The following is a 26397-nucleotide window of genomic DNA, read 5'->3' on the forward strand; positions in this document are numbered from 1 at the left end:
GCTGCTGCGCAGCTTCCGGCGCGTCCCCGGCGCCCCACCAGCCCGCCCCGCCCCGCCAGGCTGCCGGCAGGCGGCGGAGGCGGAGCCGGGCGGCGGGCGGGAGCGGCAGCGGCGCCCGAGGTACCTGCCCTCCCGCCTCCCTCCCCGTGCGGGGCGGTGGGAGGGGACCATCCGCGCCGCGGCCCGCCCGCCTGCGCGAGACCCCGCCGCCGCCCGCCCCGGCTCCCCAGCAAAGGGGCGACCCGAGCCTGGTGCCTCCGCCCGCCGGCGGGGCGAAGCGCGGTGGCCGGGCCCGGTGCAGCTCGGCGGCGGGCGGCGGCAGCCCTGCCCGCCCTGGGCCTGCGGCCCCCCTGCCCCGTCGGGCCCGGCCGCTAACGGGGGGCCCCGCGCCGCCGCCTCGCAGCCGCGTTCCTCCTGGTAATGCCTTTGCGCGTCTTGCTCGGGCCAGGCAGTCGATGACTAACTTGCAGTTCACTGAACACGCTTAAAATCAGCCCCCGGGTGCGGTTTAACCTCGCCCGAGGTTCGGTACCTCGGGTCTCACCTCCCTCCTAGCGCCGAGAGGCTGGTTCTGCCGGTCCTGCCTCTCGCTGCGGCCGAGCGCAGCTCCCTTTAGAGAACCTGTTCTCTGAGGCTGCCCGGCCGCCCTTTTGGGATGTTTCAGCCTCAGGAGGCTGAGGTGATGCGGGGCGCTGGGTCTCAACGAGCGTTTCTGCACCAGCGGCCCCGCGGTGCGGCCTTGGAACCGTGCGGGCCCCTCTCCCGCCAGCTCCCGCAGGAGCCCCGGAGCCCCGGCGTGTAGGTCGGTGCGGGCTGCGGTGCGGGCCAAGCCAGTCCGGTCCCCGAGGCCCGGGGTTGGCATGAGTCAGGAGATTGCACCAAAAATGCCTTCTCTTAGCGCCTGCCTCTGCTTTGCTGACTCCTTACTCTTGGTTGCATTTTTAAAAAGCGTTTAGCATTACATGATTTACACCGTGAAATAATCTGTTAGTACGATGGCTCCATTGTAGCGTCCATCATCTTTTTGCTGTAGTTATCCCATTGTAGCATCCATCATTTTGTCTTCTTGCTGTAGTTATTCCATTGTAGCATCCATCATCTTATCTTTTTGCTGTAGTTATTCCTTTAATTTGTACAGCAGTGTTCTGAAGTTTTTGAATTGATGTTTGAGGGTATTTTGCTCAGCTGGAGCAGTTCTGAGGAAAGATTGTAATTTGTGAAGAGTGCTTTTTTTTTTCTTTAAGATTGATCTTGAGTTTTGATTCATTCATGCTTTCATTGTGGAGAATGTATTTTTTTCTGTGTACTTTGATCAAAAGTGTAAAGTGCTTTTTGGTAAGTTGAGTAGGAGAAGGAACTGATTTGCTCTAAAGCCATTGAGACTGGTGTTTCTACATACTCATCAAATGCAGTGTGTGTATTTAATCTCTTTTTTGGTTCCTCTGACTGTTAAAACATTCAATAACGCAGTCCGCTGAATGCTGTTAAGTAGTTTCATTAGGTAGTTGTATGTATGCAAAGATTTTTTTCTCGTGGTGTTTTAGGACTTAGTATTGTGATTTTAGCCCTAGTAATACTTACTCATGGTTAAAATACAGTATTTGGATATACAAAAATTAATATATGCTCTGTTTATTAATTTCAATAATAAATTTTTAGCTTGTTTTCATCGTAGTTTAATTTTTTACTTTTTCAAGGGATGGCTAGGGTTCATTGTTTTGTTTTTGGCTTCCACCAAGCATAAGCTTTTGTTTCAAGCATATACTGCCTAACAGATGATTATTAGGCGTTTGCTTGTGTGTGTTTGTGCTCCACAATGATTAAGTAGACATTTTTCCTGCTTGTTAGCATGGACTGGCTTTGAAGAAGGTCCAGTATAGATTCCAGTTCTCTGATCCATTGGAATTCATGACTTGAAGCTGTTAAGATTTTTAAAGCGACCTAATGCCTCCATTTTCTGTTTTGTCTTCCCCCACTCCAGCTTTTTTGGTAAGTTAACTTATATTTGGGAACAGGTTTTTTAACAGGGCCTGTAGCAATAGGAGAAGGAGTAATGGTTTTAAACTAAAAGCAGGTAGATACAGGCTAGATGTAAGGCAGAAATATTTTTACAATAAGGGTGGTGAAACACTGAAACAGGTTGCCCAGAGAGGTGGTAGGTGCCCCATCCCTGGAAACGCACAAGGTCAGATTGGATGGGGCTCTGAGCAGCCTGATCTCATTGAAGATCTCCCTGCTCATTGCAGAAGGCTTGGACTAGATGACCTTTAAAGGTCCCTTCCAACCCAAACCATTCTATAATATCAGGTATTTTCTATATACTGTGAAGTAGCACAGTATGATTTACTGGTATCCCTCCATTTTCCCACACTGACATTCAAGTTAAAGAAAGGAGAGCTTGGGCCAGAGAAAGAATCCAGATCTGAGTTTTTCCATGTGCTTTAGAAAGAGAGTTTGCATGTTGGCAAAGGAAAAAACCTGAAATTTTTCATCTTGCAGTAAAATAGAACTTTGTTTGGCCTGAACAAAACAGTCCTAAAGTAATAATTACTACATGATGCAAACTCCAGAGTCACCAGGAATTGGTTTGGGTGTTCCAGATGTGGACTGGTAATGACTTTGGGATGTAGTTAGACTGTTACTTGCTCAAACGTTGTTTTCTCCAGCATGTTGTGTCAGTGTGACTATATTTAGATTTGACTAACAATGTATGAGCACACGACTTTTTTCTGGTTTTACTGACTTCCATCTTTACCTTTTTAAACTGTTTTTTCCTAACATAGGAGGAGTAGAGGGTTTTCTGATACAATTTTTGAAGCTGCTTTGGTTCAGGCAAATGAACATATGTATCTGATTTAACTTTCTGAATCAGGGTATCCTTTTGTTGCCCTCTATTTTCAAACATAATTTGCCAACTTTGAGATTACATTGGCAGTAAAGACTTTAAAACAATTTAAGTATGAATTCATTGTAATTTATTATATTTTTAAAAGGTGTATCTGAAACGGGCACTTTCCATGACTGAGTTCTATTGGCATGTACATCGTGCATGTAGTATAACAGGAAAAAACCACTCTTCTTTTTCTGTTAGTATGTTCAGATATGGAGGAGAAAACATAATCATATAGAGGCTCCCCCCAGCCCCCAAGGTGAACTCTAAAATGAGTGTTGTTTAAGGCATCATACACATGTTGTTTTCAGACGGTAACGTATCTGTACCAGGAATCGTTATCTGGAAAATGATTACGAGTGTTGGAGAAATAATGTTCAGAGCATATATTTAGAAGATTGTACTCAGGCTGACAACATATGCTATTCATGCGTGTCTTCTAAAAATATTTTCCCATGCAAATTACACACCCGTTGGCTGCTTACTTCTAACCAGATTGTCACTGCATGATGGTCCCTGAGAAACTGAATATGGAGTGGGAGGTACCAAATGAAAACTCTTGCTCTGAAGGTTTTGTTTCTCAGGTTTTATGTTTGCTTGGCTTTCCTTCTGCTTTTTCCAAAAATTAACAAAAGAACATTAAAATTTAAATTTACAAAGTGCCGTTTTGGAAATGTGAAAAGGCTAAAGTAACTAATTAATTATATCTATACTTTTTTTTTTCTCTGTTTAATGCTCAAATTCGTTATTAATGTTCTGTTAAATATACCACAAGAAAGCTTATTAACGATAATCTCAATTTTGATAATTTTTGTGTGTATGAAGGCAAGATTACTGTGATGGTAAACTTTTTTGCTCTCCATAACTATTTCTAAGTCCACAAACTACTAACATTACTGATTTTGATGTATACATGTAGTATCCTTTGGTTTTTGCATTTTTGCAAAGACGGGGATATCTTTTTTTGAGACAAGTTATAAAATCGGTAGCTAAAACATGAGGCCAGGTTCTTTTCTGTCAACCACTACTGGTTTAAACCCTTTTTTCTGGAGTAAAGCCTCTTATATTTTTATGACATTTCCCGCCCCCTATTTTTTTGAAAATAAGTGCTACATTGTTTCTCTGTTATGGGGTCTGTATCATTGCCAGAACAGGAGAAATCTATTCACTGCTCTGAGTTAGACACTTTTTTGAATTTTTTTTTTTTATTAGTTCTTAGAAGTAGCTCTTATCTTGCCATACTTAACAGGAGCAAAGAGATTGCTACATTGTAGCAAAGAGAGAAATGCAACACTTTAGGCCTGATGCAGTGTTCTCAAAAATCATTGCAAAAATTTCCATTTGGGAATTGTAGCTGGCCCTCAAAATAATTTTTCTTCATTTTCATTCTGTTCTTTCCGTTATTTTACCTCCCTGTCCTACAGCCCATAGGCTTCTGACTCCATTCCAGTAGGGAACGATAGCCAAAACTTAATAGCTTTTGTGTTTTCAGAAATGAATTATTTTCAGGAATATTTCTAGTGGGAAAGTATCAATGTGAAATGTTGCTTCAGAAACCCATGTAAAGATGGGTGATGTTTGGTATGATCATTTTTTTTGTATGATCACTGTTTTGTGCACTTGTGTCCTTAGGATTCTTCCAATAGTTCGGTTATATTCCTGTGGCATCACGGTGTTGCATTGCTATGCTTAGTGCAAGTCAGCATAAATAGAAAATACATTTTAATGTTGATAGAAGAAATTGAATGGGACCCAGCATGATGTAATATAAGAACAGTCAAACAAAATTCACATCTCCAAGGGCAAAGATCTTGGCTAGCTTGATTAGGATGGTAAGGACTTTAAAAACTGATGTGAAAGTTTGGAGATGCATTGGTTGAAAGACATACAAAATAAAAAGGTTTACAGCAAGCCAAGTGTTTTGAAATTAAGTGAACAAATCACAGATAGTATTTTATGCCCAGTGATATGGTTTCTGGTCTCATACTGGTTTTTCTTTAATTGATATTGTTCTTTAAAGGCATGTTATATTTGACTCTCCTTTTTGTTTGGCCTTTATACTGGCTTTCTGTTCTTCTGCATGGAAGTCTGAGATTTCTAAGGTTGCGGGTGTTTTTCTTTGTTGTGATTATAGTTTTAAGTGATTGACTTATGGCAGAATTCAAAGACATTTTATCAGTAAGGTGATTCATTAGTTTTGAGAATGGTGATGTTCAGCAAGAGCAAGCTTGAAGACAGTGCTTTACAGGACTTGGGAAAATTGGGATGATGTAAAATGTGCTGTTTCTCTTCTGTGTGTATTTATAATTTGGAATTGATTTCCCTTTTATATCTACACAAGTATGCAATATTTGATGTAACACATGGCTCTTTAAAAAAGGATCTAATGGTTTCATTCTGTTTTCAAAGTAACTTTGAAGGCTGGCTGTTTTGTTTTCTTGAAAGTAAGTGGTAATCAAACATATTAAAGTCAAACCCTTGTGACTCTCGGAGAAAGTTTCTAAATACCTTGCCTACCAAACTAGGTTCAGATGTTAGTAGAACAAAGAATATTAAGTAATGCACTTGCTGTCTGAGAAATTAACCAGTTCTTGTTATTGTCTATGACATGCTTCAGGATGTTTTTCTTGTATTCCAGTTTCTGGTACTTTCAAAAGGAAGGAATCTCTTTAAGTAAACTGATTCTTTGTTGGTAAAATGGCAATTCATACTGAGAAAGAAGAAGGAGCAATGACATATTTCATGAAAAATTTAAAAAGCGACAGATTATCCATCCTTACTTGTCTAGTTAAACATATTACTACCCATCCATCAGAAACATTTCCCTCCAGTACTTAAGACAGTTGAGCTAAACTTTATCGCTGTTATCTTGTGGTCCTTTTCTTATTTAGTCTTGGATTTTTTTTGCTTTCTATTATCACATTCAAGGGATTGTGTAAGGATGCTAGTACTGTTGTAGCCATTGACACTATGCATGAGCTGAAGCTCCTGTTGCTGGCATCTCTCTCTAATGAGTGCTGTGTAAATGCAAAGAACGACTAATGCTTATTCTGAGGAGTTTAAAAATACCTGTCCCATCTCTTCTTTCTTCAATAGCCAACATATGGCATACTTCCCTTTTTTTTTTCACAGAATCGCAAGGGTCTAGATAATTTGCTAAATTTGGTGGTACCAATTCTGTGTAAACTCAAAGCATTTGCAAAATTTTCCTGTTACTGAATTATCCTTTGGTGTTTTGTGTTTTTGGTTGGGTTTGCTTTTTTTTTAATGTCTGAAAACATAGTATCGGGCATGGTGTTAATGTGTATTTGTGAAACAGCTAGTAAACTTGATGGTATGAATTAATTCCTTAGCAAAGGTTAATCAAAGAAAATTATTTGACTTTATGAAGTATATGACATAGATATTTTTATATGTCAGTTTTTATTTTGTGGTGGTGCTGGAAGGCCACATCATGATTGAGTTTTGTTATGCTGGTTACTGTAAAAATGCATGTGGTTCTTCACTCTTAAAAAGCAAACATTTTGGGCCTGAAGACCATTATCCTTCTGCAAATAAATAAATAAATTAAATGTTTAAAAAAAAAATCCCCAAAACTGTTTGTAGAGCATTTTTCCGTAATTCTTAGGTCTTGTGTTGGTGGAGGATGTGGGGAGTGGATGGGGTGATGATGGTGAGGACAAAGAAACTATTACATTGTTTTTTTCCTGGAGCTTAAAATATCAATAGTTCAACTTCTAGCTGAAACCAAATATTACTACCTTTCTGTTTGCTGCTATAAATGTATTTCCCCTCTCATTCTCGTGTGTTGCATGTGTTGGAGTGTTAAATGCATCTAATTGTACGTCCTTTTCCCTGTCAGTCTCTCAACCTTTCTTTAAAATTAGAGAGAATATATTGCAAAGCTGTGATAATGTTCAGTAATTCTTCTACATAAAGCATAATTTTTACCTTTGCCTTTAGAAGAGAAGGGAATGGCTATAATTGTCCTTTTCAGTCTAATAATGCTTTTTCCAGAAAACACCAGAAATGTTATTAAATAGCCACACTGGTAATTTTCATATAACCTCTGGTGTGTTAATGCAGAAGTTTTTGAGGTGCTGATATGTCATCTGTATACTGATGTCATTCTCTACGTACAATACAGTATAATTGATACTCACAACTCTTTTTGTTGTTGAGTTTGTTTGTTTTCTAGTCAGTTACCAGGAAAGTAGTTTTGCACCTTGGCCAAAATTCAAAATCAACTGTCTGCTTTTTATAGGGCAGCAGCACCTAGCAAGGTTTGGGCATATCTGTCTTTGTAAGACACCATGAGAGCATCTCAAAATTCGTTCACTCTTCCCTTGAGCAAGGTGCCAGAACAGTGACTTGTTACTTCATAGTCAGGTATTGAGCTTCCTGTCTCAACTGGAATGCCAAATACTATACTACTACACAAGGTTACCACAAACATGGAAATACAATTAATTTTGTCTCAAGCAAGTATTCTTTAGTAAAATTTCACTTTCTAAAACACAGAAGCAATATAGTTTGGTGTTAAAAGGGAACTTAAATATTCAGTGGACTCAATTACTCAGCTTTATTAATCAGAAAAATACTAAAGTGTCTTGACAAAACTGAAAAATAAAGATGTATAAGGTGGAAATTTTGCTGGTGATGTCAGTTTGGGGATCTGTCTGATCTCATTTTTGGCTTTAGAATTGCTTGCTTGATTCTTGTCTCTTGTTGCCTCTTACCTGCATTGTTCAACCGTGTCACTTTCGTGATCTGTGGTTGATGCATGTGCACCATCATGTGACCTAACTTCTGCCATTTATACAGAGGTGGGAAAGTTTGCTGAGAGGTCCAAATTTAACTATTTGGGGGGATAATTAAGGGTAAAATTCTGGGAGTATCCTGTACTTCAAAAGCTAGTATATCAGGACAAACAGGGACAAGCCCTCTAGGCAACCAGGCATACCGCATGGCTATTAATGAATCCTTGGGGAAGGCATGTAAATAATGTCTTCAACTATAGAATTTAAAGGGTTTTCAGCATATTTTTTTAAAATACTGGTGTTTAAAGATGTCTTTCAGATAGGCCTAAGACCAAGGTTATCAAAGCAGCTAAAGTTAATTTATTTCTTTCTATATATCCTGCTGCTGTTTATTTCTTGTTGCTGTTGTTACCACTTAAATAGCATTTTTATGGTTTATAGTAAAGTGTCCACAATAAACAAAAATGACCATGAAATCCTAACAAATGAACAAAGTGAATACAAATATTATGTTCTCTTTCAGTTCTATTAAATAAGCTTAATTTTAATTAGAATGTGATGTATTAATATCTGAATTTATTTACTATAGCAGGTAATAACTGTTTACTTAAACTTATTATTTACAAGATGAGTTTTTCTTCTCTATTTAGTCAGTGCGTCAGAGTTTATGTATTGCCACATAACATAGATAAACTGTTACTGTGTTTCATGCTTCAGAACAGAGGGATGTTACTGGGTATAAGGCAAATTTCTTTTGTAGTTCAGCTTGTGTGGATGGGTAATCGTGGGTTTATAAAGCATTTCAACTTTTTTCTTTTTACGTTTGGATTGTTTCAGTGATTTTTTTTTTTTTAAATTAATTAGCAATACTGCAACATATTAAATCACTTCTTCATGCATGAGAGAAAGGTGTAAACTTCAATACAAATCCAACATGGAGATCCTTATCAGAACAAAATAAAACTGCAGTACTAAAGCAGAGGTTCCCAAAGTTACTCTGCTGAAATTCAGTCACTGGCATTGATGATTAAGGGATTGTTAGTGCCAGTGGTGTTAATTTCTCTGGTTTTATAGGTGTATCTCAGAGCAGGACCTCTATCCTGAATTAATCAACTTGTGAAACACCCATGAAACCAGGACCCAGCTGTGCTTCCTGCCTCACTTACTGGTTTATCATCCCCTACTTCGTTCCATCCTGTTCTCATGTATCAAAATCTACTCATGTACAGCAGGCTCACTTTGAAAACTGCTCTCAAAACGGTATCTGCTTAAAAGATGTTTACAGTGAAAGGGATGTATGATACTGATTACAGGTATAGCTGGGAAGTATTATAATGTGCCACACTTAGGAATAACGTATGGCAGGTAACTGGTCCCACAGACTCTTCTGCAAATGAGTAATCCTATCAAAGGCAGTTGAGTGCATTTAATTAAGGATTACATGCGATTAGTGGTCTGCAAGGTTAAGAGTATGACCTGTATCATTAATAAGTATTCACATATTAATGCTGCTTTGAGCAGAAGGTTGAGCTAGATGACCTCTGAGGTCTGTTCCAACTAGAATGATTTTATGATTATCAAACTTGTATTGTGGAAATAGATATTTCAGTTATAAAAACTGTATTTATTGAATAAACTAAGCTCTAGCAAATCATTGCAATTATTTTGCCTATTGCATCATGTTGTAGCATGGAGTTGCAAATTTGACCCAAGTTTAAGATCTAAACCAGTAAGAGAAATACAGCCATGCTTTTTTGTCTGTTGCATTGGATTATTTGTAAACAGTTTTATATCAGATTGAAATCCTAATACAGGAATTCCTTCCTAGCATACAGTTGACTCTGTTCCAGTTCTGGAACTAGCCCACAGTAGAGTGCCTAGATATTTGATGCTTTAGGTGCAGTTGAGACATGCGAATGGACTTCAGCTTAGTCTGCCTGATTCAGGTACCGCTAGGACTGAGATTACAGGAACAAAGGCATCGGAGCAGGTTAGCAGTCTAAGAAAGGCTTGAGGCCCTAAAAACTTGCCAAAGTTTTCTCACTGAATGTGGGAGGGCATTTTTATATTTAAAAAAAAAAAAAGCCCTAACCCACCATGACCCAAAAAACCCCCAACCCCCCCCCCCACTGTTAGAATATACTGTGTAGATTCTGCATATATGTAATGTCTAGACACAACAGTCTCTTTATCATTATTTAAGACATTGTATTTTGATTAACAGTAGTATGATCCTTCTTATTAAGATGTGCAGGGAATTCATATGGATTTCCTTCCTGTGTCTGGAAAAAATTTGTACCTATTGACACCCCTTTAACTGTTCTCATTTATTATTGTTAATCATTTACTTTTAAGCAAGAAGGTGGTGATGAGGAAGGAAGTCTCAAAATTACTGGCTGTAAAAGGCCACTCACTTTCACATGCATGTGAGCAGAAATGTTTTTATGTAACCTTTTAACCCTACCAAACATGTGAATTAACCACAGTAACAAAGTATAGTTGTTGTCATGTGTTATTGGTAGCAGCAGATTTCACGGAAATACTTTGTATAGTATTTCACAGAAAAATTTTCACAGAAATATTTCATTTGTATGCTTTTATTTAAAAAGAAAAGGAGGATGGTAACATATTAAGTAATGTGTTAAGGGCTTGATGGGTCTCCTGGACTTTTAGGGAGTGTAGAAAAAAACTAACAAGAGGTCCTAGGAAGGAGCAGAGTGATTTCTTCATGCTAATCCTCACTGCAGAGATGTTGTGGACATTTTATTCTTTTCAAATAATGTTGATGGGACATTATCTGATTATGGGATTAGAGAATCAAAAGACTGAATGCTAGAATAAAGTGCTAGGGACCCCTAAGTCATGATGACTTAATTAGAATCATTCATTATTTGGTTCTAAAGGATGAAGTGGCTGGTCTGCTAAGAAGAATGCATCTTGTTAGGATGAGATGCTGTGCCAGAAAACCAGAATCCATCAAGTGTTGTATGTACTGTACTTTTAAACTGAACACAAAGAGCAGATCTGGAATTTGCAGACCAAAGACGCATGTTTTAATGCCATGTAAGTGGATTTGAATACTAAATGGATAGTCAAGTAGTTCTGTGAACATAAGATCTAACAATACCGAGATAGTTGTATCTTAGTACAAGCTGCAGCTGGGGTACTTACTATGTGTGTTTCTTACATATGTGTGTGTTCTCTAATAACACGGGCATATGATGCAGCCTATACTTACTTCGGGCAGTTTGTGAGCCAGTCTTTATCCGCCTGCAACTGTAAATGAATTTTGAATCTTCCTCTTTGACAAAACTGTTTCAAATCAGGTAGTGGATTCAAAAGTTAGAATCAGACATGACCTAGGCAGATACATTAAACAGAATTAATCTTTTCTGTCTTTAGCAGTCTAAACAATGATCTAAGTTTCTTCTGTTGTTAGGGGAAAAAGACACACATGCCCACATATATCTTCATATACTTGCATACTGTGTGTAGTTCCTCCCACCTTCTTAGATTTACAATGTATGGTCTCTGGCAGGAAACTGTCTCTGTAATCCAAACAATTTTGGTGTGGCCCTACAAGCACTCATTTTTGGTGCAATTGTGGCGATGGTGAACTCTGCTGCAGAGATGGAAAAGAAAGTTAAAGCAGTCCAAGAATACCCTGTGGTATTGCCCTGTCAGTGGCAAAGCTGTAATCTACCTTGTAATTTACACTTAGGTGAATAACGGTAGTTTCTAAAGTGCTGACATTTGTAGCTGCACTTAGCTATGTGCTCGTTTCTCATTTTCCCTCCTGCTGTATTAGCACAGCCATTTGTGTCGTTATGCAGTGACTTGGATCAGAAAATTAATCCTGAGTTCAAGACAATTCTATGGCAAGCAGCAATTTTTAACCCAAGTTAGTTCTTCAATATGGTATAGCGAGTGGTTCCACCAGCAGATACATCTGCACAAATGAGGTTGTAGCAAGCAGCAGGAGGGTCATCTCTGTTTGAACAGGCATTTTTACCAAAATAGATGTTCATCAAATTATGCCTCTAGAATCTGTCTTAGAAATGATCAGTCTTGTCCTGAAATAAGCACTCACAGTTAAAATACTGTATACATTCTTAAAATGAGAGAAAGTTGTGAGAAAATTGAGGGTAATCTTCTCAGGCTGGATATATTACCATAACAATGGTAGATGTCATTCAGTATTTGCAGTTACAAAATAATTTACACTGGAATTAATACCTTGAACTACCTGAAGATAATTCTAAATTACAAGTAAATGCTCTGCAAAAAGGCATGTGTCATTCTACATGTCCTGGTGGAAACTTCTTTGCAGTGTACCCACTGTAAAAGAAACAGCCCTAAAATTTATTGAAATGCTGCTTCACGGTAGCATTAAATGGAAGTCCTTTACCTGGGCATTTCTGCTCAAATGAACTGTCCATCTGGTTAAATTAAGTAATTTGTACTTAATTTATCAGTCAGTGCATGTACGTATCCTCCGTGTGTTTTTAAATGCTATTGAAAAATGACAAGTTATTGAAAGCTAAGTATTTTCAGTAAGTTTACACAAAATAAAGCCGCCGTATTTCTTGCTTTCAGTTCAATTTCTTCAGATGATCTGTAAATTTTCAATAATGGCAATACATTCATTCTGCCATTTGGAGGAGCCTGTGCCACAGAATAACGATCTGAAGAAAACTCACTTATTTGCAAGGAAGTCTTCATTTGGGAAATAGTAGTGATGCAGTTAAGAGGTGCTTTGTCAGGTTCAGGTAAGTACTTTTTTCTTTGTTATTATTTAAATTACACTTGGTTTTGGTAGGCTGGCATTTCATTTAAATTAACAGACATGCAGTGTTATGTCAGAATGTGGCAGCCTTTGTGTTGGTCATTTGACATGGAAAGTATCTTGAAATGAAAAGGCGCATGCAGTAGCACGCATGCTTAGGAGATGTGTGGAGGGAAGTTGTCTGGAAAATTATTTTAGCACAATTTATTATCTCTGGAGTACTTGTTGAGGATGGAGATTATGATGTTCGTAATGACACAACTCTCTTTTGCTATGAGTTCTTTCTCAGAGTTTCTTATGTATTTATTTTCTGAATTCAGTATTTTGCTAAGCCAGAGTTGTTTTGGATGCAAGTGTTCATTATTAAGTCTCAAATCATTCAGGGGAAATAACAAGAAAGTAACGGTCAGGTATTCACAACTTGGAATATCTTCAAATTTTCTATTTTAAAAAAATCAGCTTTTGAATCTTCTGCCAGTCAGAATTTTTTTCTAAAATGGATCCTTAAATCTTGCCATGGTAACACTGGATCAGGATTTAATTTTAGGTGAATGGTTACTGTATGTTGTGTTTATTTTTTTCTAGACATTCAATTATTTTTATAACATAATAATGACTTCACAGCAGAAGTTGGTTCATAGTCATATTCTGCATGGGAACTGTATGCAGTATACATTCAATAAGAAGTGTTAGCAGTAGAGTAATAATAAAATTATGAATATTTAAATAGTACTTGAATTTCATTTCCCATGTTCTCATTGCAAACTGTGTGTGTGTGTGTGGTGTCTCTCACTGGCTATGAGCTTGGTGTTCTAACCAGTGGTCAAACAAGTGATTAATTTGAAAAAAAACACAACTCCAACCAAACTGCTTCTTATCAGAAAGGCAGAGTACAGTTTGTCAGCCTTTTCAGTGGTGCACAGAAATCTAGATCTTTTTTTATGTCAGTGGTGCACAGAAATCTAGAACTTTTTTTATGATACCTGTCTACTTTTTTGCTAAATTACTGGATCACTTCTATAAAATATATCTTTATAGATGCATATATGATCTGAGGAGCCTTAACATTACCATTTGTCTTGCTAAAAATCCTACACAATGAGAAGTACTAGATTTTTCAAATTGAATACTATCATATCTTTTGGGCTCAGAAACTGAGGATTCTGTTTTGCATGGTTTTGTGCACATGCTTAGCTACTTATCAACGCCGTCCTGGTACAGTGCTGATGCCTAAGAACTTCAGTGACATAGAAAGAACAGTACTTTTACTGTAAGCCTTTATTTTGTCCTCTTACACTCAGACAAAACATGAAGATACTGTTTTAAATAAATGCTTTATAAATGTAATGGATAATTAAAAATCAGAAACTAGTCAAGTAAAGCTTTTTGAACTGTTAAGGAACTGCAAACAGGGAAAGCACTAGTGAAAAGGAGGCTGTTGCTTCAGTGGAGTTTTAAAAGTTGAAATGCATTTCAATGAAATCATCACAATAGATAATTCATTCTGGAGACACTTCGTAAATTTTCTAGTATTAATTTGCAGTATGAATACTATAAATAGTGTCCACCAGATAACAATTTTAAAACGCTTTTTTATAAATGCTACAGAATAATAAAAACTGAGGGCTTTGATGCATCTAACTTTGTTCTTTAAGGATATTAAAAATAATATTTTTTAAGCTTATTCCTGTTGGTGTGTATGGATTCTGGCTGTACATGAAGTCAAACCTTATTGAACACAGTTCCATAGAAGCCAAGGTAGGACAAGAGTAAAACATAAAACAAGTTTAGTATTATTCAATAATAGTGCTTATGATGTGTATAATATGGACATTGAGAACAGTGAGTGTATTTTTTTTCTGAATCTTTCAGCAGAAGTATTACTGTTCCTAGAACAACCTCCTGTACATAGACAAAACTGGATTTTCCTCAGTGTCCTATATCTGAAGAGTAAGAAGGTAAGGTACTTGTGATTATATTATTTCAGCAAGCAGTTGAAAGTAATTTCAATTACTTTTAATGCACACGAATATACAAAAATACTTGATTTGTCATGCATCAAGAAGTCTCAAATGGTTTATATCAGTTTCTGGTTTTTTTTTTTTCCATTTTAACCCCACGGGTGGAATTTCTGAAAATATTCAGCTCTGCTTTTTAAATGTGTTTTCTGTGAAATCAGTGAGGTGACCTGAGTGGGAATAAAGGTTGGTGTATCTTTAGTGAGACAAAGTTAAGTCATCACCAAGTGATTTTAAAATCCCATCCCTGAAATACTAGGTCTCTGACATTCAGTAGGATGAGAATCTCTGAACAGGCTGACTGCTGGGGACTCTGAAGCTGCAGTTCAGGTGAGTAACTTCTTTGGAGGAGGAACTTAAAGGTTTCTTCTTTATAAATTATGATAATTAAGTAGCAAAGGGTGCAACTTAAACTATAAATATTTTCCACTTAACATTTACATTTAAAATAGATTTGTGAGAGGATTTGTTAGTTACCATTTGAGCATTATATAGTAACCTAACATTTCAGCAGTACTGTTTCTGAAGAGGACTTCTTTACCGACACAAAACATGAATGTCTAGTTCTATTCCCAGCCACATTTTTATCTTGTTTTCCAACATGTAGCTATGAGTGTGTAGCTAGTTCAGCTACCGCAATTTCCATTTTACAAAGACAGAGATGTCTTTTGGTAATGCATGCATAATTTAGAAGTAACAGTTTCTGCATGGAGTAAGTGTTGGGGACTCTGTTCAGATCACAGGATTAACTTGGTTTGTCTCCTGCTCCAGCTGATCCAAGGAAAGGGTAGTTTAGTTGTTTGTGTTGTGACAGTTCAATGTAGTTTGTAACCTCGAGCCTTAAAGTCACCCAGAACTGGTGCTATTCTACTTTACGGCTGCTCTTTGAAAGTATAGTGGTGCAGCAGGTACTCCTGCCTCAGTAGTGGAGACAGGGAACTTGGAGAGGAATAAGGTGTGCAATAGGAACAGGAACTGCTACGGCCATCTCCAGTAATCTGTCCTAGTTTATCACCCAGGGTCCTCTTTCATTCTCTGTTTTGGTGGGGGGTGGGAGGAAAAGGTGGAAAATAGTTCTGTAATTGGTAGAAAAAGAGCAAGAATTTTTCCTGTTTAAAAAAAAAAAAACAAAAAGTTTTTCCTCTGCATGATAGGGTTTCAAAGAGAAAACATTAAAGCTTTGCAGATTTTTTTAAGACTTACCCAGCTTCAATTATAGACTGACTTCTTCGCCTTCTCCAAAAACAGAAAAGATACTGTAAAAGATCAGTATTTTGAGATCAAGATCAAGAATAAAAATGGAGAGTATTTTAAGAGAAATAACAAATCAAAGAAATGCATGTATTACCTTTTAAGAATATTTAACTTCAGAGAACCATTAACATCGATGAGATATTTAAGGTATTCTATGTTTGGTTCTATAAACAATATAGACTGTGAGAGAACCAGGTGCATCTGAAGTGGATTATCTGGTTTAAGAAAGTAAGCAACGATTCCCGCCAAGCAATTGGTTAAACTAAACTATTAAAATGCAAGTGTTTTCATAGTAGCTCTCAATTTAAGTAAGTGGAAGAAATATTACATGCTTGTAGTAAGTTGCACGTTTCTTCAGGAGTGACGAAAAATACAGTAATTTTTTTTTCTCCCTTCACCCCCCATCCCGACAATTCAGTAATCCCTGTAATTCTTGTCATGGGTATACTAAACAACTGGGGGCAAATTTCTGCCCCTCTTGAATTTATAAAGTTACATAAAATCTAAGCAACGGTTACAAGAGTTCTTGATAATTAAAAAAATTAAATCAGGAGACAGCACATTCAGTCTTAGAGAAGTGACATATTTTAAGAGACAGTTTGTATCACAGTAGGTAGGTATGTGCCCTTAGCACTGTAAATTAGAAGCATGGTACCCGAGTAGTATATAATCTGTGCACCTGCCAGTTTTTGTGCTTAATGCATTAATGTATTAGTGTTATGGAATACCTTTGTTCCATTCCTCTTTAGAACACAATTAGCTTCCTCTCCCATGTCTCAGAGAGACATATTTTGCCTTGTTCTTGGAGCTTGTAATCCAGGAATGTCTGAGAGAGGGCTCGTTGGCTGAGAGCTGATGTATAGCTTACCTTATGACTTAACAACCATAGCAGGACTGCATACCACCACAGCACGCTATGGAGGTTTTGGTTCCCAGCATCATGACATTTTTTTGAGAGCAGGCCCAGAAATCTGTTGCCTTGATCATCAACACCCAGCTTAAATACTGTCCTCTTGGATCCTGCCATTTCAACGTTGTCATCTTGAGCTGGTTAGTTGCATTTTTGAAGGAAGGAGATGCTTGCGCCTTATCTGCGATATGGCTACGGGAGTTTCAAGGTTTTCCAAGAGAAGATATCTCACTCCTGACATCCTCACCAAGAAGAGACGATGAAACTTATGTAGTGCCTAAGATTAACTTCATCATCCTACTGTGTAGTGGCTAATTGTGTATGTTATGGACTACCATCTTACAGGATACAAATACTGTACTTGGTATCAAATGAGAGCTTCAATCAGTACATCAGAGGGGGATAGTTAGTGACTTGAATTTCATTTTGTGCTGCTCTGTGGATATAGCTGTCATTCAGAGACCTGGCTTTGGGATTCCAGACACTCATTAATTTAAGGGGCAAAGTATTTCAGTTTGTAGATGGATGAAGTGCCCTCTGCTTTGGTTTAGTAAAGACCGTGGTTGGAGACTTATCTTTTTGCTAAGTTCTACCAGTTGTTTTCAGGGATGCTTCTAGAATTGATTTACTCTCTAGTTGTCGGTGACCATGATTCTTTATGCAGGATCTGTCTTGGCACAGCCTTCTGCTTCTAAACACCAGGTGAGGGTGTTTTCTTTAGAGTCTGACCTGTTTATGCTACTGCTTTTTTTTCCTTCTCTAGTTTTAGAGACAGTGTCTTTCGTTGCAACTTGCTGTGGACTAACTTCCTATTGGATCATTTAATCCTGGAGACATCAGTTGTATATGTTCCCACCCTCCAACCTTGTTTATCTGACTATCCTTCACACAACAAAGGGCAATGAATAGAATCTTATATCTTTTAGGGGCAACATGGGGCCAGAGGCAAGTTTTGTGTGGCATGAATTTCCTAGCCATGTTTTATTTAGCAGGATATCTATATCCAAGATTGATCTCACCTTAGTAATAAAGAAAGGAGGATCTCTGAGGATTAGAAAAAGAATTGTGGCTGAGGCACTTGGAGAAAAAAAGCTTTGGAATTTTCAGGAAAAAGAAGCATTTTCCTCAGTTTTCCCCCTCAGTCTATTGGTAAAAATGGCCCATCACTAAAAAATTCTGCATGTTTCAAAATCAGTAGTGAAGTTGAACTGAAAGTAAAAAATTACAGTATTGCATCCTTCAAGATGCTTTCTGTAAGTAACAAATATTTTAGATGAAGTTACATTGTTACTGAGTTTCATAGCATTGAGAAATTTCAATTCCTATGTGTAATAGACTACACTTACTGGCAGGTCCTTAAAGTGCTCTGTTAACTATTTGTAATGAGGTAATCTTTCTATACAGAGATGTCATGTTTGTTTAACAATATTTTCTGTATAAGTATGCCCTCTACATTTATTTATGACAGGATGCTACTATTACAAGGATTGTGTTTATTTTTATTTTCAATTTTTTTGCTCTTGCTGAGGCTGACCAACTAGCAAACAAAACCCTCAACTTTTAAGTACCTCTGTTTGCAATACAGATCCATCCCTAAAATTAGAACAAGTTTAAGGTCTAAAAATTAAATATTTTGTTATTTTTTTTTAATAACTAACATACCCATCAGTACTTTCTATGTGCTAGCTAGGTTATAATCAACACAATTCTTATTTTTACTGAAGCACATAGAGTTTGCCTCTTGATACGTAAGTTACTATTGTAGATATTTCACTTCATCCAAAGATTTTTGGGAGCAGCGATCTTATTTGTAGGGGAGAGGGAGACAGGGACATACAACCATGCATATATACGTTTATCTTGAGTTTGTTTTGGAACCTATTGTAAAACAAGTCATAAGTAAGGAGGAAAATGCATTCTTGTTTTATCAGGTGATTCTGATGTCTCAACTCACTTGTCCGGGAGATACCATTCATAGTGTCCTAAGGGGAACATGCTGGTTAAAATGTTATGGAATACTTGAGGAAGCAATTAAATTTTGTTCTTTTAGAAGCAAAAAGGTTGGGTTTTTTAACAGTGCAGCATGGATTTGCAGATGTGGTTTCAAACAACCAAATAAAGCACAGACAGTGGTGGAATTACTATTGTGCAGCTAAACTAAAGGGATTTTGCTGGACAACTGCTTGCCTGTTACTGTCATTGGCAAGTCAGAGGTAATTTCCAAAGCTGTAGTCTGGCTGAGGAGGAGTAATTGCTTTTATGTGTATTTTTTCGAGCCCAAACACACGCTTTGTTTTTACAGTGTTTTTACTAAGATTCAAAATTATCACAGCATTGTTGCTGAAAAAAAGAAGTTATTTTTAAAAGAAAAAGTATTATGAAAAGAATAGAGACACCTGAGTGGCAGGCAGAAAACTCGTCAGCTGAACTCCTGACAGAATCTGGCAGAAATTCAAAGTCTGGTTTGTCTCTAGTAATTCCATTATCACTTCAAATGTTGATGATGATCTGGGAATTACACAGGAGGGATTATTTTTTAAGGCAAGAAGTAGTACTCTAAAGCTTTGCCTGTGCTGGGAATATTGCAGCTATCTTGCAATAGGTAAATGGACTATATCTGAGATACTAAGCTCTCTATCAGATGTTTTGTTACTTTATCTGTACTGGCATAATTAAAGCATCAGCCATCTTTCCCCACAGTGTGAACAGAGCTGTATCAGTATAAAACTGTATATATATTGGCAGCTTATTTCTGCATAGAAGCAAACAGCCTAGGAGGGCTGGCCTAGTTTCAGAAATTGTTTTAAATTACATTGCCATTGCTATGCCTGTATGAACTATTTGTATTGAAGACTTTATACCAGAAGAAAGTGACTTCGTTCTAGGTTATTTACCCTTATCCATAGAGCCCCATAAGAAGTTACACCACTTCAGTTTCGTAAGTTCGATTTGCCTTTGTGGGCAAACTTGCCCTTTACACAAACTTACGTTCATCTGTGCTACAAGACATAAATGGTGAGTGTTTTGACAATAAAAATGCATCTTCCTTTCTGATATAAGCCTAATCTATTCAGTTGATACTAGAACAAGTGCAGTTTACTGTGAATGGTTACAGTTATTTCCATCTGGCTGCATGCACCAGAGCCTATAAAGCAGCTGTCCCCAACCCAAATCCTAACTTAACTCTGTTTTTCAGTATAGAATGCAATGTTTTATGTACTCTGATCAAACTTTCAAGTGCTGTTTTATAGATGAGTGTCTTGCCTTGCTTTTCTGCTGTGTAAATGAATCTTGTCCAGTGTGCGTTACCTAAAAAAGAATTAAAAAAGTTGAAGTCAGAACATCAGAACTTGGATCACTTGCAAATAAGGATGATCTGGACCTGCTTGTTTTATAAAAAGATACTGTTGAGCAGATTCAGATGATTCCCATTTTAAAGCTACGGTGAGGGAGAGACTGATCCCATATTAAATGGTGGTGAGGGGATTGTGATGGGGAAAAGACTGAAAATCAGTATAGCCCTTCTGTTCTTAGCCTGGCAGCAGTAAAGAAAGGACCTAGTCAGAGACTAACTAGCAGGAACAGAAAGAGCCAAAAGGCCGGGACCTTTGACCATTCAGAGAACATTCACTGGCTTTAATTAGCTGTTCACTGTCCTATGCCCATTGACTGTTTCACCCTCTTTCTGTCCATTCTACCTGTCTTCAGTCCTGCTTACTTCATATGTTTCCCCCCACCCAATCTGTCCTCCTTACTCTGTATCTCCTTCCATTTTCTTTGTAAGCAGAAGCCACCCTGAAGACAGAACTACCCTTACGTTTACTACAGTCGTGCTGTTTGTGCTCTGTGTGAACTTACCCCCATGCTGTTTTATCTGTTTAGACTGTTGGTTTTTATATGATCGGGCACGTTTTACTGTTCTGTGTTTATGCGCTGCCCAGCATAATGGAACTTCATTTTCATAAGTCCTTAAAAGACCTTAAATATGATTAAGAATAATATTCATTTATCCTGTCTTTTTATAAGAAATTATTTCTAGGCAAATGAGTATGCTTAATGAAATAAGGCATATGAGATGTAACAGGGTAAGAGGACTGTGCTCTTGCAGTTTTTCTATAGGCGAACTAGACATTTAAAAGTATAATTGTTATAACTGTGGTTATATTACAGTCCAGCATAATATGATGAATGTTTCAGAATTAATTTTATATTGACTATGCTCGCATTGCACTTGCAGTGGTTTGCAAATTGTTGGTTTGTTTTCCTTGTTTTACAGCTTTTAAATTTTCTTTCTAGAAACCATTTTGGTAGGTGTGGGTTGCTTGTCAGAAATCCATTCTGAAGCCTGAGTGCAGGCAAGCAGGGTACTAATGATGAATATGGATGGATATCTCAAGGACAACAATGGATATGGCATCTTCAAAAGCAATGGCGTTCTGGTAAGAATCTGCATGTGATTTATTAAACAGTACATGATAGCTTACAGTAAAACGTGTTTGTATGTGTCTCCGAAGATTTGTCTGATTGTTTAATGAAAATTTCTTCTAAAATTTGAAAATAGGAGGATTGCTCTGTACCATGCAGTATTTTAAATTCTGAAACTATACAACAACTTTAGTTTACTTAGCAGTGACTTCTTGCATATAAAAACAGTTAAAGCATCTTTTTAGAAGTGTTATTTTAGAGAAGTAGTTAGTGGCCATTTATGGTTCACTGTTTGTGAATCTATTTCTCTGAATACTTAAAGTGAATATTTTTTAACAGCTTTTTTTCCACTCACAGTATGTTATAACTAACCTCAGGAGGCATATTTCACCACTACACATGTAACTATTCTAATGGGCATTGCATCCGACTTTTCAGGAAATATGAAACACATGTAATTATTGACAATTAACCGTAGCTGGGAACTTTTAATCCTTGTATAGGTTTAAAAAAAAAAAAAAAAAGTAACACGGCAGCATGCCAAGTTACTATACTGGTACAACTTTGTTGGAGGTTTTACACTATTTAAATCTACCAATTAGAAAATGCAAGTAGAAACACCAGTGGAAGTTTTACTATAACTACAGTATAGTAGGAGTGGTTCCTTCTAATTTAGTCTTTGAAATAGCTTAGGCCAACAATTCCTTAAGCAAAAATTCTTGTTTTCACCAAAACCAATTCTGTTCTTATCTCTGCATGTACCGACTTCTTGAAATTAACAAAGAACTGGCACCACTGGTGGTTGGTATTGCAGTGGAACTGTTCTGGTAACAGCTGGCAGTTCTTAAAGCTTCTTCTTAAGGATATTTTGAGATCCTGGGTATGCCTACACTATGGTAGTAAAGAGCAGCACAGAGACCGAGTGTTCTTCTGGTGCATGAGTTTCACAGTTGATGTAGCTCTTCCAGCAGCATGCTACTTCCAGTGAAATTAGGGTTTTGACAGACCTCAGGAAGTCTTAATTTTCTCATACTATGCTGAAAGCTGTGGTGGCTCAGGAGCTGATTCACAAGCAGATTAGGCATTAATCGGATAGACTATGTTGGTCAGAGGGGTGGTGGTTAATGTCTGAGCATGGTAACAGCGTTTGGTCCACTGCGTGCCTGTGGAGGCCTTAGCCCTGCTGAGAGGCAAGGATAAGGAGCTCAGACAGATCATTGTGCTAACACAGATACTTCCTGTGGGCACCTGATGAGAGCAGCAAAACTGTGGTGTATCCTGGGGGAGAGGAGGACCAGCCTAGCTGACAGAATCTAGTTGCGCTGTACTCAGTTGCACAGTATAGACATGCACCATAACTTAACAGCTACCTAAGGCAGCATTAATTCAAAGAGAGTATCCTCACTGAGATACTGGAAGTACAGAAAATGCATGGTAGATGAACTCCTGAGAGGTCTGTGGGCAGACTCCAGAGGCTTGATATAAATGCACGTTAGACATGAAAGAGTTCATGTAAGCAGTCTCCTAATTTGAAATTAATTGGTATGGAATTGACTAATAGTGACTTCTATTTAATAGCCCTTTCTGCAACACTCAGCTTTTCATTTTTACTTTTTAGGTGGGTGGGAGATAAAATCTGGCCCTCAAAGTGCTATGCACTCATTCCAGTGCCAAAAAACTGAACACAAATCAGCAATTGTAATGTAAGGACTAGGTTCCTCTAGTTGCACTGGACAAGTATGTATGCTAGATACAGGAATATAAGCTTAGATACCTGCTTAGATATATTTATAAGTAGATTTTAAAGCTGCTGTGATTCTGTAGGCTATTGTAGTAACTTGGGACAAGGAATTTAGGCTGCTCACAACTTTTTTTTTTTGCCAGGCTAATCTTTCACTCTGGTTCATTACAGGCGAGCGTTTGGTTATTTATTGGAGCTGTTTACATTTTAAACCAACTTTTTTTTTGGGGGGGGGGGCGGGGAAGGGAAGGTGAGCTCTTAGTTTTGAAACCCCTCAAATTCTGAAAGGCAAGTTCAATCAAGAAAAACCTACTTTGCAGTTTCCACACCATAGAAGTATCTTATATGGACTTGTAGTAGTTATATAAACCAAAGCTGGAGTGTCTTTTTCTGTTGATCTTTTCTAAGGTGACTGTCCTGACTGGTATTGTTTCAAATAAAACAAGTAAAAACAAGGGATTGACTTGTAAAAGATTTGACTGCCATTTAGTGTTTAATTCCTCTTTTGTTGAATCATTTTTGTGATATTAACTTTATTTGTGACACTTGAGTTTTCCCTGAGGAGAAAAATATTATAGTTCTTTCACAATTCATTAGTTTGTGGTTGTTTCTGTTATGTTGTTTCCAAACGGAGTGACTCATGTTAAATGAACATGCCAGCCTAAAGGCATGTCCTCAGTATGGCAGCCCACAGTGAAACCTGATGCCATTACATCTGTGTGTGTATATATATATATATATAAATCTGCAAGATGCTCATACCCATTTGAATCCTTGAGTTCTGTGCACATTGGACATGTGTGCTATCAATTACTTAATGTACTTGCTTTCAAAAAGCTGTGTTTTACCATGTCTGGTTGCTCTTTTTAACACCATTGATTTGCTGAGTTGGTAGGCTACATCTGTCTTGTGAGCGTAAGCTGGAACTGAGAAACAGTGATTTTTCAGTATTTTTTTTTAATAAAGTGGCACAGTTTCAGTGTATTAATTTATTGACTGTTTGATGAGAGGCTACAGAAATATCTTCTTTGCATTGCCACCTGTGCATTTTTTTAATGATTTAGACAGATTCAGAAATGCTTTTATTTTGGAAGTTGATAGCACAGATCTAATGCTCTCCGTGTTGTGAAAACACTAATTGGAGTGAACCAGCTGGCTGCTGGCTATTTTAGCTCTCCTTGAATTTTTACTTTCTTACCAATTTAAATTTTCCTCATTTAATAAAAATGTGAAAGACAAAACAGATTTACTTATTCACAACATGTGACAGAAATTACCACTTACATTACAGAAGCTTCATACTGGAACGCTGCAAGAAGCAGGTCTGTCTGGCCAGGGGTTGCAGTCCTACATTTCTTTGGTATCTATAATACAGAGACAGACATGCACCCACAGAAGCAAGATGAGAGAAAGGCTTTTGAAAAGCATGGGGTGTAAAATTTTTCAGATACTCTTTTGAATCTTTAGGATGTTTGGGTTTTTGCATGCGCTATATAGTAGTATTAACTCTAAGCCTGCGTTGATTTGTTATTAAAAATATGCATATAGCTCCAGAAATTTTGTTCTCTGGATTACAGACCTGTGGTTTTGAAAGGAGTAAAACAGATTGCTGTGATAGAATAGCTACAACATAGCCACAGTTCAGGTACTTTGGCTTGTAAATAAGTCTTGTTCTGCCATGCATAGTATGTAGTGGAGGAGTTTATGCCAAAGTAAACAGATTTATATGAAAAAGTGGTCTTCCCATAAATGTTTCACATAACACTACTAACAGCTCTATGTTGGGTGTGAAGTTTTTCTATGTCCCTCTTCATTTTCAGGAGGAGGTTGTCAATGCTCACCTAACGCTACTTCCACTGATGTGGAGCCTGTCTGTCCATCCCTTGTCCAGTCTGGGCTGCAAGACTGCAGGCACATTAAAGAAAACTATGTGCAGCTATTAACAAAGTTGATCACAATTTCCACAGGAAACACTGGAAGGTAATAAAAGAAGCCATTTCAAACCTGTCTTTAATTCTAGCACCCCAGACCAAGTCATCTCGGGTCACTTAAAGATGTGTCACTGAAAGAGTATAAAAGGTATAAAGATAAAACAATACTACAGTTCCATCTTCCAGTGGTATTGAAGTATTGGCGAGGAGAAGGAGGTGGCAAAGCGAAAATACATCAGAAATCGCTGCTGTGGCCAGGCTGATGTGTTTGAAAGAATGGGGTGTAGATGCAGTGTCTCTGCCCTCCTGTACAGCTGTGTTTGCCTTTAATAGACCTAAGTAGCAACAGCAAGCCAGAACCCGGCCATGCTGGTGTACCCCACATCTGCAGGTGTACAAGCTGCCTCACCAGACCATATTTTCTGCAGTTTTCCCTGGTCTGAGCCTTTGGCTTGTCCAGATCCTTCCTTTGTTTGCTAGGATCCTGGAATCTTGCTCGTGTATGCTACAGCATATACAATTTTAGCCCTGCTCTCGCTTTCCCACCTGTTGCAGAGGGTTTTTTTATCTTTCCAGGGCTGTGTGATGAAGATGCGCAGCTCGGAGGTTAAGAGTAGGGACCGAGTGCTGACGGACCTAATCGGGGTTTCTTATAAGCAGAGCCAGGTTTGATGCGGGGTGCCGAAGGTACTGACCTTCTGTCGGACCCTTTAGTCCTCTTCTCCCGGCTGGCGGTGTCACCCGTGGCCGCGCGCACGCGGGGGTGCTGCACCTCGGTACGTTCAAGTGGCCGCAGGTTCTTCTCCGTGAGATCGGTACTGGCGTCAAATGTCGCCGTGGGCAGAAAGCTCTCCCCGTTCGGGTGAGCAGGGCACGGCCCGGGTGACCGCAGTCGGCGGAGGCAGCTGCAGCAGCGCCGGCCGGGGAGCGGCGGCGTTAGGACCCGGGCGGCCCCTCCCCGGCGCTCGGGAGACGCAGCTGCGGGGGCCGCGGCCGCGCGCGGACCTTGGCCGGCCGCGCCAGCTGCCGCCGGGCGGGCGGGCTCCGCGCCCGCTCCCCATTGGCTGCCCGCCGCGGCGCGCGCGGGGCGTGGCCGCCCCCTGGCCCGCCCCCTGGCCCGCCGGGAGCCCCGCGCCCGCCGCGGCCTCTGTGCGCGCCGGGGCAGCCCTGCGCGTCGCGCGGTGCCTGGCCGGGGCAGCCTCCCTGCGCGGGGCGGGCTGCCGCGGGGCGAGCTGCTCGGCCCCGGCGCCGGCCTGCGCGGCGCGGCTGGGGGCTTCCAGCCAGCGGGCTCGCCTTGGGGATGCCCCCGCGTTACGGCAGCGCGGGGTCGCCGTTGCGCGGTTTTCTGGGGCAGGTGAGGGCACGCTGAGCTCCGTGGCGCTGGGAACGGGCCTCCCCCTGCAACGCTGGGCCAGTGCTGGAGCGGAGACACGCTCCGGCTTAGAGTTCTTGTGCACCTCGGGAAAAGGTGCGTGAATGATTGTAGGCAAAAGCATTTCTAGTCGCAAGAAATATTTTGTTCATTTCGGGAAGGTAATTTGCACAGCATGCGGACCAGATGATAAGCACAGTCTGACAGGTTACCGTGTGAGTTGAAGTAATTTTATTGCTTTGTTTATGGCAGTTTTCTTTTGTGCATATATAGGGTAAACTTAGATTTTCCTTTGGCAATACGGTGGATT

General features: G+C 39.1%; 1 protein-coding gene and 1 long non-coding RNA gene across 8 annotated transcripts in view; one reads left to right on the forward strand and one right to left on the reverse strand.

The window, feature by feature from the left end:
* The first annotated feature begins 118 nt into the window (after positions 1-118).
* LOC114010661 (skin secretory protein xP2-like) overlaps positions 119-26397 on the forward strand; it is a 40402-nt gene continuing 14123 nt past the window's right edge. For 4 of the 7 annotated variants that reach the window (XM_055802778.1, XM_055802779.1, XM_055802777.1 and 1 more), the window contains exon 1: positions 25544-26183. In XM_055802778.1, coding sequence (XP_055658753.1) covers positions 25544-26183 — 640 coding nt within the window. Of the gene's footprint in view, positions 418-12246; positions 12420-14308; positions 14395-14713; positions 14785-20914; positions 21058-22927; positions 23011-24604; positions 24765-25543; positions 26184-26397 lie in introns of those variants that run through there. The other 3 variants (XR_008747000.1, XR_008747002.1, XR_008747001.1) reach the window with 3 other exon arrangements.
* LOC114010662 (uncharacterized) lies at positions 14785-25535 on the reverse strand. Its single transcript, XR_003552238.2, has 3 exons — positions 25411-25535; positions 24069-24148; positions 14785-19927 (listed from the first exon to the last, which is right to left on the reverse strand). It is a non-coding gene; the product is annotated as an uncharacterized LOC114010662 (long non-coding RNA).

Source organism: Falco peregrinus, chromosome 4 (assembly GCF_023634155.1).
Source record: "Falco peregrinus isolate bFalPer1 chromosome 4, bFalPer1.pri, whole genome shotgun sequence".
In the NCBI taxonomy this organism is placed as follows: domain Eukaryota; kingdom Metazoa; phylum Chordata; class Aves; order Falconiformes; family Falconidae; genus Falco; species Falco peregrinus.